At 47.3% G+C, this 20,873-nt stretch overlaps 1 protein-coding gene across 1 annotated transcript in view; it reads left to right on the top strand.

Annotated features, from left to right (window-relative positions):
* The window catches only part of CACNA1B (calcium voltage-gated channel subunit alpha1 B), a 433,344-nt gene extending 412,680 nt beyond the window's left edge, over positions 1-20,664 (top strand). Inside the window, exons 40-49 of the mRNA XM_067542172.1 lie at positions 1,504-1,612; positions 2,613-2,720; positions 4,182-4,357; positions 7,019-7,146; positions 8,255-8,393; positions 9,320-9,430; positions 12,073-12,108; positions 15,831-16,038; positions 16,425-16,624; positions 20,125-20,664. Coding sequence (XP_067398273.1) covers positions 1,504-1,612; positions 2,613-2,720; positions 4,182-4,357; positions 7,019-7,146; positions 8,255-8,393; positions 9,320-9,430; positions 12,073-12,108; positions 15,831-16,038; positions 16,425-16,624; positions 20,125-20,664 — 1,755 coding nt within the window. The remainder of the gene's footprint in view (positions 1-1,503; positions 1,613-2,612; positions 2,721-4,181; positions 4,358-7,018; positions 7,147-8,254; positions 8,394-9,319; positions 9,431-12,072; positions 12,109-15,830; positions 16,039-16,424; positions 16,625-20,124) is intronic.
* The last annotated feature ends 209 nt before the right edge of the window (positions 20,665-20,873 follow it).

Here is a 20,873-nt window from a genome sequence, read left to right as displayed (position 1 = left end):
GTGCCTCTAGTGAGCATTTAATGCTGCAGGAACTGACCTGTTAAAAGTCAGGAAGACATGGTGGGCCACAGTGGCACACTTGGTGTAATCTCACTGACTTCATTCGAGTTCCACCAGGGATGAATTTGGCCCAGGGAGTCTAATGATGGTGTAACCAAGTGATGGCGGAGGAAGCGTTTCCCAAGGAGCCTCGTGACCTCTGGCCAGAATCTGGAAAGATTCACACTGACACTGTGACGTGCTCTGAATAGAAGCTGGAGCTCTGTGCAGGCAGCACACTCCGCTGCCGGTGGGACAGGGCGAAGGAAGGTCCTAGCATTGCTTACTAAGAAGACTCCCTCCACTGATATGGACTGGATGGGAGTTCGTAGCTGACAGCAAGCCAAGGAGGTGAGCTACAGGGCTCTAATGGGATTGCAGGGTATCTGCAGGAAAGACAGGAGAGGGTAGGAGAAAGAGTCCGGTCTTGTGTCTGTCCTAACAGGGATCCTCCCTCTCCCGTAGCTAGGAGCAGCCCCAGTGTGAGTGGCAGGTCAGACGTTCTCTGACTCGGACGCTGGGCTTCCGTCAGAAACGTCAGCTGTCCTTACAGACGGGTGGTGCGCGTGGGGTGAGACAAAAGCGTGACCCTGTGGATGTTCAGGGCGAGGCACTTCACATCTCCCAGAACCCTTTCCCACAGAAATGCCTTGTGTGCATCCCTGTATAAATGCAGAGCCAGCTGCATAGCTGAGATAAGTAGGCACAGCTACTCTCACTTCTATGGCATTGCACTCCCTTATCTCCGACGGGAACTTCTCCTGCAGTGTTGACCTACTCACCCTTCACAGTTACTTGATGCTGCTTGGTCTTGCTTGTGGGGCTTGTCTCCACCGTATAGCCTCAGTGTAGGAAGCAGCTGTGTGGAACGCGTCACACCCAGGAGGAGGTCTGGAACTGGAGTCGGCCGTAGATTGTTCTCCTTTATGTGCCGTTTCACCAGAGGAGGAGAGGAGATCTATGCCTCTTGCCTGGCCAGAGGTGACCATAACTGCATGGCTTTCCCTAGATGTACACAACAAGGGCGTGATTGTTTTGGCTGAAACATCAGTAGCACCCCGAAGATAGCTGAGGGAAAGCTTCAGCTGCCGCTGTGCTTCTCTTGCGCCCCAACCAGGACACCTGGAGCTCCCCTGGTGGGATCAGATCAGGGCAGGAAGCCACGTCCCAATGTGGGCTATTGCGATGGGAGATCAGATACACGCCTGCGATGGCAGTATGAGTGCTGGCAAATCGCAGGCTCAGAACATTGCAGCGAGCCCTTAATTCTGCAGCATTCTAAAAAGGGAGAGTCTCCTGCCAGCCAGCACACGAAAGGTTAACATTTCCGAACCGCACATGTTGGTCATTTTGCTATTTTAAGAATCAGGGGGATGGATGATAACAAAAGAGGGAGCAGCGTGGGGGGGGCGGGGGAGGGGCAGCGCCAGCTGGCACTGACAGCGATTCTGCTTTGCTTCTCAGCGCCTGGTGCGGATGAACATGCCGATCTCGGACCAGGACCTGACGGTCCACTTCACTTCCACGCTGATGGCCCTGATCCGGACCGCGCTCGAAATCAAACTCGCTACAGGTGAGGCGGGAGGTGTGCGAACAGGAGCGTGCGTTCAGAACCTAGCTCGCAACCAGATTACTCTGCAGAGAGGGCCTAAGCCAAAGGCAGGGTGACATGATGAAGGATGGCCCGGGGGGTGGGTGGGACGGCGCTCACACAGCTAGCCTGACCTTCCATCCATGCAGCTACCACCTGCTCATTTCAGCATGTGAGCTTGAGCAGAGTTAGTGCGTTTGTCTGTGAGGGCTGGGAATTACACTCATGGCTGCAGTGCCGATGGACTGTGTGTCCTCGACAAGTCCCAGCACCACTCTGTACCCCTTCGTAAGCTGAGGAGAGCATTACTTTTTCACCTGGGTAAATGGCTTTGCTATGAAAAGCCCCATGCAAGCACCAAGTGGTGTGATTTTTTTTTTTTTAAACAACCCCTACTCTAGATTTTATTACCTTAGCCACACCAATAAGAAGAAAAACTTCTTCTTGCTAATGATCCTGTCTGCTGGAAGTAGAAGCCATAAGTCTTCAAGCTCTGACATATACTATGCGCTGAGATTAAATGGGGAGTGTTTAGTTAATAACTCAAGCCCACCATTGTTTCATAGTCAGATTCTTTTCTGCTGTGGATATGTTGTTTCCCTTGAAAGCAGCCAATGATGTGACAAGTTTAAAAGAGAAGGACATTGTTCAGGTTAAGGGATAACGGTGGCTGTGCATCCCACTGGTGGGGACACCAGATCAAACTAGTTCTAGTTCCTGAAACTTTGTACTGATCAGACTGAGTCCATTCCAGAGATCACGCACTTGGTTATAATGGCGAGGGCTAGTACCGCCTTTAATATCAGTGAGATCCTGACCTGGTATTCTGGGAAGAAGGCAGGGGAACGGAGGTAGGAAAAGACAGGATCTACTCAAGTGGTATAAGCTTGCTCATTCACTTGAGGTGCAAATGGGGGAAGCACATGTGGAATGTGTAGTCGGCTGCTGTCAGCTTCATTTGCCTTTTTTGCCCCCTGCCCAGCGGGAGTGAAGCAGCACCAGTGTGACGCTGAGCTGAGGAAAGAGATCTCTCTGGTTTGGCCCAATCTGTCCCAGAAGACATTGGACTTATTGGTGCCTCCCCATAAACGTAAGTGCTACGTAAGGACCCTGTTCCCCTTAGAAGCAATGCGGAGACAGGAACCCTAAAACCCATTCCAGGCAGCCACAAAAATCCAGGTTCTTCCCCTCTCATGGATGGTACCCAGAGCTAAGCCTGGGAGTGCGCAGCAGTTTAGAGGACACGATACAGAAGCCCATTTCACCCTCTACCTGGAGCTTCCAAGTGTCACCTCCGGAATGCCCACAGACCCATGTCCCCATCCCTCAGCAGTAAGAATCCCAAGGACACACCCAGGCATGGGTCCCAAAACATTATGTCCTAGTGCCTCATGCCTGAGCCTGTAGATTCTTTGCACTGTGGAAAAATATAATACATAGCGGCCAGAAGAGAACGATGCCTTGTCCAGACTCTTCAAGAGAGATTTCTTTGTCATGCAGCAGTCCTGCTTCCTGTAGTTTTATCTGCTCCCAACCTGGCTCCCACAGGTCTGGGAAACAATTTCTACCATCTGGGCTCTGTCTGCATCCAAAAAAAATCAAGAGAGGGAAGTTAAAGGTTGCAAAGAGCCCATGTAATAGGAAGGGGGGGTTTGGTACTAAAGGGCTTAATCTCCCCTAAGGATGGCCTGTGGGAGCGTGTTGAGAAAATGGAAAGTTTGAAATTCTCTTGATTGGCAAAAGCCAGGGCTCTGAATTCATTGGCTGGCTGATTAATGAGAAACAGCCCCATCCAATCAGGGCATTATTAGCTGAGAAAGGGATGATGTCCTGGAGATGCAGTGAAAGGGCAATGGCTGCTTTCCCCCGCATAGCCGATGTTGTCATATCCTGGGACTTTACGGCCCCTTGCCCTAAGACAAGTGCTAGGCGGCACGACAGAGAGAGGTCAGTGGTATAACTGTAAAACAGAAATGAACCAAAAAAGCCATCTGGAAAAATGAAATACAATTTAAATGTATATTCCCCTGCCGATGAGAATATAAAGAAAGGAAAATAAGGCCTTTCGGATTGTAAAAACTCTGGCTGCAGATCTGGTTGGAATGTTCTTTTCTGTCTCTCATTCTTACAACTCCATACAGATTCACTTGTCTAGGGCACCCTTCGTATAAAGCATCCCTAAATACTTTCAACAAAGAGCGAGGGTGGCTTTAAAACACTGGGTGCTGGGATCCTGAGAGAGAGGAAAGGCGACAGTGGTCAGGGATACAATAAAGGAAGAGGAAAAATGCTAAGTCTTGTCTAACAATTTCTTTCTTTCTTTCTTTCTTTCTTTCTTTCCTCCCCCTCCTCCACTTCTCCTGTGACGTCCTGTATGTCTTTTCACTTGCTTTTCTTGCCCATTTGACGTTCTCCCATTTAAATCAAATTCTTCTCTTTTCCTCCATTTCTGACACCCGTTCCTTCCTCGCTCCTCTTCTCTCCGCCTGCACCTTTCCCACTTTCCATCTGACCCTCCCTTCTGCATGTCACCTCCCGTTTCCTCATCTAGCTGATGAAATGACTGTGGGGAAGGTCTATGCAGCACTCATGATATTCGACTTCTACAAGCAGAATAAAAACAGCAGGGAACAAGTGCACCAGCCGCCTGGAGGTCATTGCCAGGTACCCGGCAGCAAGATGCTGCTCCTTCTTCTCGCCCCCACCAAGATGCCAGGGCACCTCATGGTCCTTTATACTAGCAATGAGCAAACCTCTGAAAGTCCAGAGGTTCCATTTTGTCCAGCACCTGAAAGTCTGCATGCTTCTCCAAACCCTTCTGAATTGTCAAAGCACCATGGAAGTGGAAAATTGGGCTCCAAATCTCATGACAACACACTTCCTCGTTTAGTTTCTAACACTTTCAGCAGGCCTGGAAATATTTTGAATAAAATTTCCAAAAGCACCTAAGTGACTTAGGAGCCTAAATCTCATTATAAGTCAGTGACTAAGAGTAATATTTTCAAAAGCACCTAAATGTGTTTAGGCATTTGGGATCAAAAGACCCAGTGAAAGTCAACAAGATGTAGGCTCCCAAATGCTGTCACTTTTGAAAAAATAGAACTTAGGCATGGTTGAAAATTTTACTCCTTGGAAATATCTCCACCCATGGTGTTTGGGCACTTCCATTTCCTGCCCTGGCCAGAACTCTGAGCATCAAGGAACGTGAGGCAGCCTGGTAAATATTGAGAGTGTAAGATTGCATTTGTCACTGCCACAGCTTCTTCCCCCCAGATGGCTACACAGGGGATCGTGGTTGAGTATGGGATTGAAGAGACACACACAGATAGAGGCTTGATGATATCTTAGGTAATACAGACCAGTCTAATTGAAATTATAGACAAAGAAAAGGAAGCACAATAAATATAACAAGACAACCTCCCCGGTTATGCATATGTATGGTGATTAACATACTCATAACGTCATGAAGACTGTTTATTGTAAAGACAGAAGAAAAAGTAAGTGGAGTTTCCTGTGACACTTACCACAAGAGGAAGGCCCTGGTCCACTCTTCTGACTAGGTTGTCCCGTGTCGTCATCCTGGTGAGCCAGCTAGGAATAGGTTTGACAATCTTTTATTATGTCTCAGCCCCCTACTCATATCTGATATTCCAAGAGACCAATTTTAGGGTTTTGATTGTCCATATGTGGTATTCCAGTTGACCATAATTACATTTCCAACAATTAACCCCACCATTCACGTGAGTCCCTTTCCCAATAGTTTTGGTACATCAATGCAGCTAACTTTTATTGCAAAAAGCCGCTAAGATGCTGCCATCTGTTCATTTGTGTTCACCTGTTTATCCCGGGATGCATTGTGAACCTATCACAAGATCCATATTGCTACATTTAACCTTCTGTCAAACATATTTCATAACCTTTGGTCAGGTACGTAATATTTATGCTAACTGATGCCGATTGCCAACCTCTGCTAGGCCTCACTCTAAGCCTTTAACACTTAAAGCTTAAGACCTGTAGCCAAGCCTATTTTTAATAGATATATTTTGGTTTTTCTACTTGCTGTTGCAGCTTCAGTAACTTCCATTCTTATATCTATAAGCATGCTTAGCAGACAGGTTATATTTTACCCCAAATCACAGCACTCTCAAGATCAGGTGAGGTGTCAACGATCAACAATGACAATTATAACCAGTGGGTGAAAACATTATGCAAACAGTGAGAAATGTTTGCCTTGAGTTTGGCGCCAAGGTTTGGGTTGATTCCTATTGTCTCCATGCTAGTTCACCTGTCCTTGTGTATCATTGCTGTGAGCCATGCTTCTGCAGCAATAATCGTTCCGCAGCTCACAAGCACAGCATGTTGTTTCTATGGATATTGGGCTAAATCCTTACTCAAAACTTAAACCCAGCTCCCACTGATTTCAAGAGGCTTTGTGATTGAATAGAACTGTAAGAACGATCCCCATGCTGTGTCCACGTGCACATCCTACTGTCAGGTGGATAGGTCCTGTACTTGTAGGATGAAATCTTGGCCATACTGAAATCAGTGGCAGAACTCCCCCTGACTTTAATGGGGCCAGGATTTCATCCATAAAGAGTGTAATATGGTCATAGAGTCCTTCTGTTAACTCCAAGCTAGGCTGATGAGTACATTTCACTGGTATCCTGAAGTCCTAAATCAGAAACACGGCCTTGGGATTGAAACCTTGGGAATTCCTGAAATAACAAGCACCTAATAGTCTTCAGGATGACATTGCAATAGCTGAGCGCACAGGCAATTTACAGAATGTATCTGTCAATAGAGAGACATCTCTTATAGAACAGCATGAGGGTATTTCAGGACATGATTTGGTGTGTCAGACTGAGAGATCACCTGACCCTGTAAGCTGTGAAACCTTTTGCGGTTAAATCAAGACCATATCGTTTTACTCTGTTTGCTCTGAAAATTGATGTGTAGCTAAAACCATTCGTCCCAAGTAGCCTGGCGTATGAACTATAAAAGGCTCAGCTACTGTACTATGGCAGTGAACCTGGAAGAGCAAAAGAAACCGTTTTTTAAAAGTGAATTTAGTGCTGGAGCAAGGTGCCAGATTGACATCCCTGAACGCTGATGGACAGTGGCAATGCAAGCTTCCTTTATACTTTCCTTGCAATGTGCCTCATCCTTGATACATAGAGACCACTTTTAGGGGCTAAAGGGGAGTCCCGTCCATGTGGCCTATACACAGAGAATGCCAATGAGGGGGCAATTAATTAGTGCTGGTTGCGATTTTGGAAGAGGGGTTTGATCATGTGGACACCAATAAGAATTCAACTAGGAAAGATCACACCACTCATTCTTCAATCAGCTGTAGCTTTCTCATTGATGCCCTCTCTTTATGCATTGCAGACTGGGCCAGTGTCCTTGTTCCAACCCTTGAAAGCAGCGCTCGAGCAAACCCAGCCTTCAGTGTTCAGCAACGCTAGAGCATTCCTCCGCCAGAAAAGTTCTGCCTCGCTCAACAATGGGGGTACATTGTGAGTATTCCCATGGCTTTCCCAAAATTAACTTAGATGGTGGGAGTGGGGGAGGGACCACAGTGATTTCTCCATAGTTCTCTGATTTCTTAGTATTTGAACCAGTCCCCTTATACAGTCTACAGTTTGTAACGTCCCAGCATTGCTAGTTTAATTTGTGTTTTCAGGCAGCAGGAGCTTGGACTACTGCAAAAATTGCCCAGTGAATGTTCACTGATTCTAAAGAGTCTTTGAGCCAAAGAATACCCCCGGATATGACACGACTTAATATCAGTGGGAATTTCCATGCATGTTTCTGAGAAGGGTAGAATTTGGCCCTTTTTTTTTGCAGTCAGATAATACAATTTCTGCACAAAATGCATCTCAAACACTTTTTGCCACAATTGTCCCCAAGTGCCCTCCTCTCCTCTTGTGTTAGATCGTCTGTGTCACTTGCACCACTGACATTATCAATAGGCCTCTGAGATATAAATACACTAATAACCACAAGGGGAAAATACAATGGTAATAAACCTATAATTCTATAAACCTAGGGCTAAGTTTATCCCTGATACAGCTTCGCTGATTACAGAGGAATTTGGCCAGTAACATTTAAGACTGTTAGCCTAGCTGGCCACGTTCATGTAACTTCTCCATGTTTTCAAAAGTCCTACTTGCTTTTTCTCCTCTAGCCTGCTGCCATGTGTATTTGCAGAGTATTTTTGTATATGTTTGATAGTGGCAGTCTGTACTGGTCCTTCCATTCTTTTGTGGACAATACCGCAGTTTAGCAACATCTGATCTCCAAGAAAAGTTTAGCCGTCTGTGTCAGTTCCAGAACTTAATTTCCTAAGGCAATGAAAACAGGTTGCTGTTTTACCTTTTAAGTAAATGGGTTTTGTTTCCATGTTTTTCCTGAGATCCTCAGGATGAATAAGGAAGTTATCTGTCAGTCAAAGCGCAAGAGCCCTGCAGGTTACTAGCTTCCCCAGCCGCTCCCCCCACCATCCATTGTTTTTTTTTCTATGCAACTTGAGAAATGTTCCCCCCCCCAACCACTCCAGAATGCATTAAATAAATCCAACTGCAATGCCTCAGCTGTTCACCTTTTTCCTTCACCTTGCAACAGGCCAGCCCCAGAGAGTGGGCTCAAGGAGTCCATTTCCTGGGGGACTCAGCGCACTCAGGATGTGTTTTACGAAACCAGGACACCAGCTTTTGAGCGAGGCCGCTCGGAAGAAATTGCCTTTGAGCGGACAAGCAAACAGGTGAAGGTAGAACGGGATGTTCTGGGTCTCCCTGGGCGTCGAGCTAGTTCTTCCTTTTGATCTGCCCAAGAGCTCCCCATTTATGTTTGGGCCAAATATTGCTCTTTCACACTCAGGCAGCCTTGTTAGTTGCAAAAGGTTTGCTTGGATATAACTGAGAACTGAATTCAACCCTTTATCTTTGCACCACTTTCCGTGGCAGATGCTCCTCTTGGATATTTGACAGAGTCAGACTTATCCCAAATGGGAACATGAGGGAGGAAGAATGGTTTTGTGGCTAGGCAACTGGATTGGGAGACAGGGACACTTGGGTCCACTTCCCAACTCAGCCACAAACTTTGCTGTGTGACCTTGAGCAAGTCACTCTGCCTGGTTCCCCATCTGTACCTTGTCACACAGAGGTGCTATGAGGCTAAAATCCATTAGTGGTTGTGAAACACTCGGGTACTACATTGAGGAGTAGTGTGCAAGTACCTAGATAGATCAGTGTTACTTTTAATTGTAGGTCACCTGTTCAAATCCTGCCTAGATCAATAGCTACTGCAAGTGTTTGCTATACGATGGCTCTTCAGGGACATATGTGAACAAGGTTTGGGGTCGCTAGTGCAGTTCCCAGTGGATGGATGGGCCGTATTATAAAAAGCACCAATATTGGCTGCCTTCGTGACTGAATGAGGCATGGAAACTGACTTACACTGAGAAGTGGTAAAAGTTGAGGCATGGCAGCGTGGGCAAGCTGAGCTTGTTCTATAGATAAATAGTGATCTTCAGTCTCCGGGGCTGTCATCTCTGACTAGCAGCAAACCCTCACAAATAAAATAAAAACCCCTGCTGTCCGACTTAGTCCTGGAAGGAGCCTGGCAGGGTGATTGTTTTAAATGTACGTTTATGTTCCTGCTTCTGAAAATATTTCTCAATCCAATCAGGTTGTAGAAATGAAAGAAATCAGCCCCACCCTGGCCAACGGAGAGCACCAGCCTGGCCTGGAGAGCCAGGGGCGGGCAGCTTCCATGCCGCGTCTGGCTGCTGAAACTCAGGTGAGGGAGGGAAGCTTTACTGGCAATGGAAAACTTACCGTGAATCATGAATTCAACACGTTCTCTCTTCTTGTCCTTGTCATGTTGTTTTTTGAAGCAACTTGTGGGTGGTTGTTTGGGTAAGAGACACTGTTGAAGCTGGAGGCTCAGACATTTGGCCAGCCTTTGTGCTTTCGATCATAAGGAGGCTGTATGTACACAGTGCAGTTCCCCAGCTGTCCCCATCACCATATTCAGGCAGCAAAAAGAAACGGAAAGAAATCCTGCTCTCTGGGCAAAGCACCTCATTTAATCTGATGTCTGCCTAGCTGAAAATATCTGGTCCAATTGCCAGGGAGTCACTCTATGGTTTGCAGAGGTGTATTCCTTAACCTTCCATACATAATAGTATACTTCGCTGCCCTGAGTTCATGGTGGGGTATATCCATAGCCCGGGGCATCAGATAAGCTGGAATTGTAGCATGTTACTCTTTGATGAGCCTGTTTATAGATGAAATGTGCTGTAGGCTCTTCCTCCCCAGAGCCTGCGTTTAGACACTAAGCATTTCCTCTGCCTCTCTCCTCCCCCACTAGGGTTTAGAAAGTAGTGCACTGAATGGTTGGTTGGCAATACGATGCTTAGGATTTTACTTCCTTTGCTTCTCTGAAGGAGCCTTGCGAGGAAGCCTCATCATTAGAGGTGGCCTTCAGAACAGCTTTGTGACCAGCTCTAGGCATTTCATGGTGCATATGACTGCACAGTTTTCTCAAATCTCTTCTGGGCATTTCTCCTGTGCATGGCTAACATGGCCTCAGACACTTTCCCATCACCACGCTGCCCATTGTGTGTCAGAACGTCTCCCTCTTTAGCTCCAAGGGCCTGATTCATTTGATAATGAGTGAGTAACGTGTGGTTGTGCTGGGCTGTGCTATGCTGTTTCACAAGCGAGACAGAATGTGAGACGTATGCTGGAATCTACAACTAAAGGACTCCCGCCTATGCAGCAGCACCTCCAGCAGATATGTCCTTCAGTATGACAGCCACGTTGGATCATGACACAAACTGCATCTAGCTCAGCTGTCTGGATCTCTGTGCAACCTTAAGAAAGAAACACCTTTCCCCCACAATTATAGGAAATCCTTTGAATAGACTCCATCTCCCAGTTTTCTTTGAGTTCTCCGGAACTCTGTATAGCATGCTTAAAAACAAACAACTCTCCCTCCCTTTCCCTTCCTCCTCCTCCTCCCCCCCCCTCCCCCCCGCCACACACACACACACACACACACAAAAAGCTCATGGGATCTATCCCTCATGGGATAGATGTGTGCCAGGTTCTACCAAACCTAGAGCCATTCCTCATGGGAATGATGCCAACATATGAACCCTAAAAACAACCCTTTCTTGGGCATTGATCCTTTTCTTCAGTGCAATATCAATGCTAACGTTATAGTTACATTGCTGTTTTCATCCCGTAGAATCCCAAAGCACATTTAGGTCTATGCATGTAAACAGTGGTTGCCCATAAAATCTTTGCCAACACTTGCAAAGGCAAAACTGTAGATTTCAATGGGGACCACTGCACGGCCATAGGAATCACTCCCCCACCACTGAAAAGCAGCCATGCCTTAGTAACCATTTCACACCAGCATCCCTTGACAGCAAATCTCAGGGGTTAACACAGAAATTGTATGAGGTTTTTTTATGGCCACAAGACTTGGTTTCTGCTCTGAAATAAAGGATAGCACCTCCCAGCGTCACAGTATCCTCAGCACCGCACTGCTCCAGTTTAATACATTGATTCACAGGGAAAGGCATCACCTGGAGCAGTCCTTGGAAAACTCTATACCAAGTGCTCACCAGTCCCAGCCTTGCTGAACTGATGAGAACTGACAAAATCACAGTCCACGGTTGAAAAGCCCCATGGCCAATAGACAGCCCTCCAGCAGAACAGATGAAATCTGCCAGCTTGCTCCTGGCCTCTCCCTTATACCCATCACTTTCCCTGAGGAGAATCCTCCAACTTCTCCTAGGGTTTGTTTTTTAATGAAGCAAATCAATGCCTCCCTTTTCCCAGATGAAGCAAATAGGGGCATGGGAGAGAGGCCATGAATGAAGCCAGGGAGTTACTTTCTTGTTCGGGAGAAGCGTGGTGCACATTGCTCCGGGGCGAAGTGAACATCAGCCCTGCATTCATGCTGGGTCACTCCTTTCTGAATCAGGCCTGCGGAGTCTGAACAGATCTAACGTCATTTAATAATATAATGTTTTAGTGGTTGTAGTTTCAGCAAAATAACTGATGTCCTTTCTGTGTGTGTTTTCCCCTTCTGTGCCCTGCACCCTATCTTTTATGTGCTACTTCTGGTTCCCCCCCACACCCCCCAAACTTTAATTTCTTTCTAACTTTTATTACAATAATTAATTTTCGTTCCTCCCCCTCTCTGTTTGCTTGTCATGTCTCTGTCATTTTGCGTTTCACTTCTTTTATCGTTTCATGCTATTGATCTCGCTTCCTTCCTCCCCTTTTGCTTTCTTCCTTTCCTCCTGTCACCTTCCCTCCCTTCTCATCATCTCGTCCGCTGCACATCTGCCGTGATGTCTGACAATGGCTGTACTGTGGGGCTGCTTCAAATATTATCTCTCATCTTGTCCGAATTGTTTGCAGAGGAGCAAAACACGGTCACCGGGGAGTTACCTAGCAGTATGTAGTTCGCACTAAATTGTATCCTATTACATTTTTATTAAGCAATGATTAACCTTCACTAACCCCTTTCACCCCCCCTTGTTTGGATTACTTTCTGATGCTATAACGATGCAGCTGCAGTCTCTCTCCACCTCAGTTCATTGCAGTTACTCTGATCCATAGTTGCATGCTGCACATTGTGATGCCTTTAATTTGTTTGTAGTGCCTTGGTGGCTAAACATTTCATAGGTGAAAACTGTAAGGGTTGCTAACGAATGAGAAACTAATGAAGCCCTCAAAGGCTCAAATGGTGTATTCTCCTCCGGTACATCTCCACTCGAGGTGGAGGTGTCATTTCCTGCTTGCCGAGATGTAGTCATGCTAACTTTGATCGAGCTAGCACACTAAAAATAGAAGTGCAGTCACGGTACACGAATGGGCTAGCCACTGGGTCCCAGGTGGGACTAGCCTGTCCTGCCACCCATACTGCTACTTCTAGCTCAGTCAAACCTAGCATGTATACATCCACCTAGGCTGAAAATACACCTCCAGCTCCAGTGTAGATATACCTTTGTGGGTGGGTGGGTAAGTCCAATTAAAATGCCTCCAGGAGAGAATATACCTGTCTGTGTGGTATAGGAAGAGAGACTGTTATAATTCTGTGGGGGGGGGTTGCACCTGGAACAACTGCAGAGTCGGGCCCAAGGAAGGTTTGTTTTTTATGCACCTGGCTTCTCTTTTGAAAATCTTTGCCCATCACTATTGTTTTCTTTGCAGCTGTTCCTTTGGGCGGGGGGTGGGAGGGTGGAGGAGAGTGGAGGGGGGGGCCGGCAGCTACCAGGTTACTTAATCTAAGATCTTGATCTGTGTTTTTACAGTGGGGGACTTCCCCCATTTACTTCCTTGCCTAGATCTGTCATTTCCCATATCTTGGACTGTCAAATCTGCAGTGTTGTTACCTTACCTCCGGCCCACCAAAAAAGAAATCTACTGGCTCTGAATAATAAGTGTGGGGACCTGGCATGAGGCAGGGCCATGCCATATACAGGGTGCAGCATGGAAGAAGGTACAAAACAGTGGAAAAGGAAACAGATGAGGCATGGAGTATACTCTGGCCAGTTATTCGCTCTGTTGGTGACTTAAATACAGAGCTGTGTCTAGTTAAGACAGGTATGTCTGCTGAAGGCCCTGCAAAATGGACAGCGCCAGAGATCCAGGAGAGGGAATTAGAGGGGTGCCCTCCTTTACCCAGCACTTTGTCTATATGGGCTACATAACCTACCAGCTACCTGTTCAGCGGTCCTCTTTGCCTCCTTTCTCTTCCCCCCTCCTGTGCACCACTACAAACCTACACCACTGACCAGAGCCATCTTCCTAACTGGGCAGCAAGAGTGTAAGCCTTCCAACCACTTTCTGCCCCTTTGCAGTGACTCAGAATACTCCTGTGCAAAGGTTGCAGCCAAAACTGTCCTTCTCTTCCAACATGCTGCAGCATCACAAGTGGAGAGTCCTCCTGGGCGTATCTTAACCCCTGGTGCCCAGTCTGTGTTCTCCAATGGCTTATGTTTCTATCACAGCCCTGCTCCCAGCAGTAACCTCACCTGGGAGACCGAGGGAAGCATCAAGGTTTGGATGAGTTGCTGGGACGAAAGAATGGAGGGGGGGGAGAGGGGTAAAAATTCTGCTCAGATTGCTCCCTTGCATGTGAGATAAGAAACCCAATCACTGACACTGCCCCTGGGAAATGAATGGGGTCTTTAGATTAAAAATAATGAGTGGAACTGCACACCAGCTAGCCTAATAATGTGCAAATATCAGGGGGTAGCAGATACCCAAACTCCAGTATAAACAAACAAAGTGGCACCAACAGTTTAAAAAAACAAAAAACCCAAGCCACAGGGGAATAGGTAGAAAGGTGAAACAGAACAAAGTTAATGCTCTGCTAGCGCTGTCATTTTAGGCACACATAGGAGGAAGGAGCATTGTGTCACGCATCTGACCAAAGGGACAAAGAAATCCCAATTCCACATCCATGAGACCTGAGAGATTGCTCTGGGTAGAGGTCTCTTCTCTAGCCAGTTCCTTTTGCAGAGCCTCTAGACAGAGGATGGCTGGAACGCTGCCACATCCATAAAGCAAGTCCACAGAACAACTGGAGACAAGCCAAGTGAAAGAAAAGCAAACCAGGCTCACATCATTTAGGGAGCTTGCAAGTGGTCGCTGGGCAGGACACGGGTCACGAGCTGAGCTAGCAGCAGTCAGGATAATACAAGCAATGTAAAGAGAGAGACCAAAACTCAAAGACAACGAGAGTTCTGTGGCACTTTAAAGACTAACAAATTTAATTCTTGTAGGCATAAGCTTTCGTGAGACTCAGCTCACTTCATCAGATGCAGAGGTAGAATGATACAGTAAATAGGAAACATAGATATACAAGTGCATAGAGAACAAGGGGAGAGGTGGATGAAAGCCGGGTATTTGAGGGCTAATGACAGTCATTGAGTAGGAGGTGAGAATGGATGAGCAAAGCAATTTACCTCTTGTAATGAGAGAGCCATTCCAAGTCTGTTTAAACCCAGTTTGAATGTGTCAAGTTTGCAGATCATTTCTAACTCAGCAGTTTCTCTTTGAAGTCTGTTTTTGGAGTTTTTTTAGAGAAGTACAGCAACTTTCAGGTCAGCGACAGTGTGCCCTGGGAGATTAAAGTGTTCTCCCACTGGTTTATGGATGTTATTATTTTTTATGTCTGATTTGTGTCCATTTATCCTTGTGCGTAGTGATAGTCCAGTTTGGCCAATGTACATGGCAGAGGAGCATTGCTGGCACATAATGGCATATATAACATTAGTGGATGTGCAGGTGGATAAGCCCCTTATGGTGTGATTGATGTGGTTAGGACCTGTGATGCTGTCACTAGAGTCGATGTTTGGGCAGAGCTGACAACAGGATTTGTTGCAGGAATAGGTTCCTGGGTTGGACTTTTTGTAGGGTGTATGGTTGCTGGTGAGTATTTGCTTCAGGATGGGGGGCTGTCTGTAAGCCAGGATGGGTCTGTCATCCACTGCCTGAGCGAGAGATGGATCATCTGCTAGGATAGATTGTAGATCTTTAATGATGTGTTGGAGAGATTTTAGCTGGGGGCTGTAGGTGATGGCCCGTGGTGTTCTGTTGTTTTCTTTGTTGGGTCTGTCCTGTAGTAGGTAACTTCTGGGTACCCGTCTGGCTCTGTCAATTTATTGTTATTACTGATTTTCTTACTGTTTGCCTGCTGTACAGTAAAGTGTACCTGCTTAGTTCTTCGGTATTGCACTGGGAACATTATACTTTCTGGAATTGCACTGAGCGACACAAACATTGGTGAATTAACTTTGCGAAACATTTAGCTGTCATGCCTGCCTTGTCATCCTGCTGAGTCACTCTTGCTGACTCACATGAGCACTTGTGGATTGTGGCTGATGTTAAATGTTGTGCATTCCTCTATGGATACAGTAATTGTGTTATTGCAAACGTCACAATAGAGCCCCATTCAGGTATCGTCAACTGCATTTGTTCCACAAATTTAGCACTAAATGTTTCATTATGCAACTGCTTCTGTCCTTTCCAGTTCTGTTTGATTAACCTTTTCTCTCCTTTCCCCCACCCCCCTGCAAAACTCTCCCATTCTGGAAGACATCCAATTAACTGTAGTGTGGTCTCTGCCCTCTCCCGCCCGCTCCCCCTTCCCTCCATGTGCTTTGCAGCCCATCCCAGACACCAGCCCCATGAAGCGCTCCATCTCCACGCTGACTCCGCAGCGTCCGCATGCCATGCACCTGTACGAGTATTCCCTGGAGCGCATGCCCCCGGACCAGGCTCATCACCACCATCACCATCGCTGCCATCGACGGAAAGACAAGAAGCAGAAGTTGCTGGACAGGTCACCCAACCAGCTGGCTGATGGAGATGCCGGTAAAGGCTTTTCCACATTGTCTTCTCTCATTCACACTACAGAACTGTGATGATTGCTCTTCCCAAACCGCCACTCTTCATGCATCACAGTGAGGGGATGGGAACTTGGGAGGGGTTATGGTGCCCCAGTTCAATTAGCTCCCTTGGGACCTTTCCCAATGGATGATAGTGCACCCAAGGGGAATCTTTCATGGCAACTTCTCCCCTCCCCCCCCACATGGCTAATGGTGCCCAGCAGGGAGGCCCACACTACATGTGGGAGGGGGTCCCATTTGAGAGGATCCAGATGGGGCCCCCCGAGTTCTTGAACTGGCTCGGCCCCTAGTTGAATGTTTCTACGGTTGTTGCAGCCCCAGCCAATTACTTTATTTTGGTGTCACATTCAGGTGAGGCTTCTTCCAAGGACAAGAAGCAAGAACGAGGCAGGTCCCAAGAGAGAAAGCTGCACTCCTCCTCTTCCTCCGAAAAACAGCGCTTCTACTCCTGTGACCGCTACGGGAGCCGGGACCGCTCTCAGCCCAAATCAGCTGATCACAGCAGGCCCACCTCACCCAACGGGGGGCTGGAGCCAGGCCCCCACAGACAGGTGAGGAGATTCAAGGCGGGAGGAGGCCTGAAGTCTTCAATGGATGCGCCCAGGTTACACAAAAAGAAAAACAATCAGGGCTGGGGACGGGCTGGGCAATAGGAGCTGGAACCTTTCACCTTTAGGCTGTTGGTTCAGATCCAGGCTGGTGACTGAGGGTTCTGGCCATCTGATGGCTCTTTGGAGGCCTTCTGCAAAATGATGATGTCTGCCCAGCTCCTACAAAACAGGAGTCCAGGCCTCAGAATCCAACCTCCCAATCAGCACCCTTCTTGACAGTCTCAGCAGAGAGGTCAAAGAGTAAGCGGGGCCTGCAGACTGAACTACCTTTTCTTTTCTCATGGGGAAAGTGTCCTGCCAGGTCTGAGCCCAGGCAGGCGGGCAGGGCAGAATGGGAAGCTTGCACTGCTGGTTTTTTGTGCTGTCTCTGTCCAGGAGACAGAGTTATTAACCCAGCACCTATTGCTGCAGTTTGCATAATGCCATAAGCACCCATGGGTGTTCTAAAGGAATTGAATTGTACTAACCCGATAAATCCCTACCACCAGAATACAAGCGAGTACAGTACAGTGCCGAGAAAGGGAACCCCAAGAACTGAATCCTGCCCTCAGTTACACCTGTACAACCCCATTGATTTCTGCAGGGGCAACTGAGGGAAGAAGTTGGCCCCAGCATGGTCCCATCTTCTCTGCTGGCAAACCTTCGTGGAATAGGTGCATTTTCAGGAGCATTTTGAAAAAAGAGCTAGGAAGGGCTCCTTAGCCCAGTGCTAAATCCACCCACAAACACATCAGCTCTATGGGGGAGCAGGGGGGGACAAGCTGACAGAATGACAGCAAGTCAGGGAATGTAGGAGAAAATTAGAACTCGAATGGAAGCTGAGGGTGCTCAGCACCTCACCAGAGTGAGCCCAAAGCGGGTCTTGAAACACCGTCCAGCTCTAGTTCCAGGGAGGAGAAAGCGGCGACCCCGGCGTAGAAATCAGCCTGGAGTTGCAGTCTGTCAGTGGAGCGTGACTGACAGGCCAGCTCAGGAGGACTGACTGGTGCTGTCATCTCAACCGAGGCACATCCCCACGGCAACGGCAGCTCTTGATAAGTGGCTAGCTGAGAGGAAAAGGGAAGCTTGCCTTTGCTGTGTGGGTTAGAGCCCATGGAATAAAAGGAAGGAAGGTTTAAAAAGAAGCAGCATGTCTATAATAACAAGGTGCCACCCCCCAAAATACTTTCTACCACCTCAACTTTCTACCTCTTCGCCCCGTTCTGTGCCTCCCTCTTTCTTGGTGTGTTGTACTTTCATGATCCTGAGCAGTAAAACAGGTTATAATCTCGGAGGCTGGCTGTGGACAATAACTGAATGCTTCACGCCTCACTAGTCCACAGTGCACTGCTTTGCGAACAGACGTTGGCATACGTAAGGCATAGAATGTGCTCTGTAAAGTCATTGAGTCATCTCAGCCTTTTGGCCAAGACCAAGTGTCACAGGGTGCTTCTCCGGCAACCTTGTGAGCAGCGGCACCCAGCCTGTCTTCGTGGTCTCCTAGTCACCACCACCCACAGTCTTTCTTTTTCACCCTGTGTACCTTGAATCCTCAGTTTCCTAACATGGCAGGACATAGCCCAGGTATACAGCAGGTGCAGCTTTTCACACAGCTTTCTGTCCTCCATCCAACTCACTCTCTGAGCTCCTCCCCCTTTATATCTGTTCCTCCCCAATATATATCCTTGCCTTCGCTAGGCCTCATTAGCCCAGCAGTTGCCACCAAGTGGCAGTAATTCCCCCCAGTAACAAGTTGCTTGATTCCAGTTAAGCCAACAGCCTTCTCTGTGCTGTAGCAACCGCAGTGACCAGGGTGCTACGGCTAGTCATGCCAAGGGTGATATCTGTTTGATAGCTGACGTATTCAGGCCCTGCCCAGGCAGGGAGGTGGGTTCAGTGATCAAAAAAGTCTTCTATGCCAAGTCATTAATACGTTAAAAAAAAAACTAACAACAACTGGACTCCATTATTTCTGGGACTTAACCTATGTCTACACTCATGGCAGCATGTAGAGCAGTGGCACTACACCTGTAGCTACGTGCTGCAGTGGAAGACAGACTGCATCCACACTGGTCACGGTGGTGTGTAGCTACACGTCGCAGTGACAGTCTCTGGCAGCAAGGAGGCAGAAGGACACTACCATGCTGACAATAGCAATGCAGATGCAGGAGGATGCAGAGAGCCATGTAGAGTATATACCTTGAGGGTCAGGTGTGTAGGGCATTGTAATCTACTCACCTAAGCCATGCCTCACTGTCTAAACTGCTGCATATAACCATGCTAGGTGAGCATGCCATGCCTGTACTCCATACGCTTCTGTAAGTGCAGACATATCTTAAAACAGTCTTACATAGACTACAGTCTCCAGTGCTGTTAGGCCACTATCTTGCACCACCACTCAATCCACCTACAAAAATGTAGTGGAAAAAAAATGACCATGGCAGAAGAAGAACTGGAATGACTTGATAGTTTATGTATCTAGAAGAGCTTCACTTCTAAAGTGAAAGGGTGCTGTCGAGTAGTTTACACCAAACAAGAAATAAATGTTTGTAAAAATACTTCAAAATTTCATATTCTTCCATGTGACACTGCAAACAAACACCAACACAAGGGCCTGACTCCCCTCTTGCTTCCACCAATTTTACGCCAGTGTAACTCTGTTGACTTCTACAAAGTTACTCACTGTCAATAAGAGCACAATCTCACCAACAGTGTGAAACTGCCCAGTCCACTCTGCCATCCAACTTGAGACCCAAAAAGTCAACGCACAGCATGAATAGTAAAAAGGAAATAGAATTTTAAATGTTCCCTTTAATGATCCCGGGTGTTTAAAAGTCAAGATGGACAAAACATTTTCATCATTTTTTTTGGTGATGAAAAATGGCTTGTTTAATTAATCAGAAATTTTCCTCACACTGCAAAAATCCAAAATATTTTGTTTTCAACAACAGAAAATAAAAAAATTAACAATGTTCATTGTCAAAAACCTGAAAAAGACTGCAAATGTTTCAAAAACTATGAAAATTTTTAGGGTTTTTTTCCAATTTTTTTTTGTGTGTGTGGGGAAAATAATTTACATTTTCCTGCTGGCTCTATTTAATAGCTCAGGTAAGGCGCTTGTAAAGAATATGTATGGTGTGTATGCCTTTTCTCTGGACAGTGTCCCTTTCTGTTGGAGCCGTCTGCTAGTTTGCGTCCTACTAACGCTCTGATTGTTTCTGTTCTGATTTATCGCTCACGGCACTTTTCCAACTCTTTACATCTCTGTTTTTAATTGCTTCTCTATAACCTCCTTCCCCTGACTGTGCTTGTCTAAACTCTCTCTTTTTCGTTTTTCTCTCCTCTTGTCACTTGTCTCTCCCTCCTGTCGCTTGCCCTTCTGTTTTTTACCTGCGTGCCTCTGTGTCTGTCTGGTGTTTCCTTTTTTATTTTTGATTTGCTGTGTTCCAATTTTCATGTAGGGTAGTGGTTCAGTTAATGGGAGCCCCTTGCTGTCGACATCTGGTGCTAGCACCCCGTGCCGTGGGCGGAGGCAGCTTCCGCAGACTCCGCTGACCCCCCGCCCCAGCATCACTTACAAGACCGCCAACTCCTCACCCGTGCACTTCACCAGTTTCCAAACAAACCTGCCCACTTTCTCCCCGGGACGCCTGAGCCGAGGTTTGTCTGAGCATAATGCGTTACTGCAAGGGGACTCTCAGAGCCACTCGCGCTCCACGGTGGCCCGCATTGGTTCCGACCCCTACCTTGGACACCGTGACGACAGTGACAGCCCATACCACGTCGTGCCCGAGGACACGCTCACCTTCGAGGAGGCTGTCGCCACCAATTCAGGAAGGTCCTCGAGGACTTCTTACGTCTCGTCCTTGACTTCCCAGTCTCACCAAATCCGCAGGGTTCCCAACGGCTACCACTACACGCTGGGCCTCAGCACAGGCCCCGGGACATGCACCAGAGCACGTCGCTATTATCACGAAGCTGACGAGGACGACTGGTGCTAGCATAAAGGCAAAGCCCTTGCAGGTGTATGCGTTTGGAATCGATGAGTTTTATCATCTGGAAGGCTGTGTGCTCAGACACACATGGTGACCGGGGTCACAGGGGGAAGAAACAGCTGCTGGCAAGAACTGCTCCACACCCAAACCCGACACCATCTGAGACACTTGTTCAGCCTCTATCTTTTCTTTCTTTCTTTCTTTCTTTCTTTTTT

The sequence above is a fragment of the Emydura macquarii genome, unplaced genomic scaffold (genome assembly GCF_026122565.2).
Source record: "Emydura macquarii macquarii isolate MOO-44397 ecotype Brisbane River unplaced genomic scaffold, CSIRO-AGI_Emac_v2 contig_691, whole genome shotgun sequence".
Classification (NCBI taxonomy): domain Eukaryota; kingdom Metazoa; phylum Chordata; order Testudines; family Chelidae; genus Emydura; species Emydura macquarii.
Note: the sequence above shows the minus strand (reverse complement) of the source record. Positions and strands in the feature narration are given on the sequence as shown.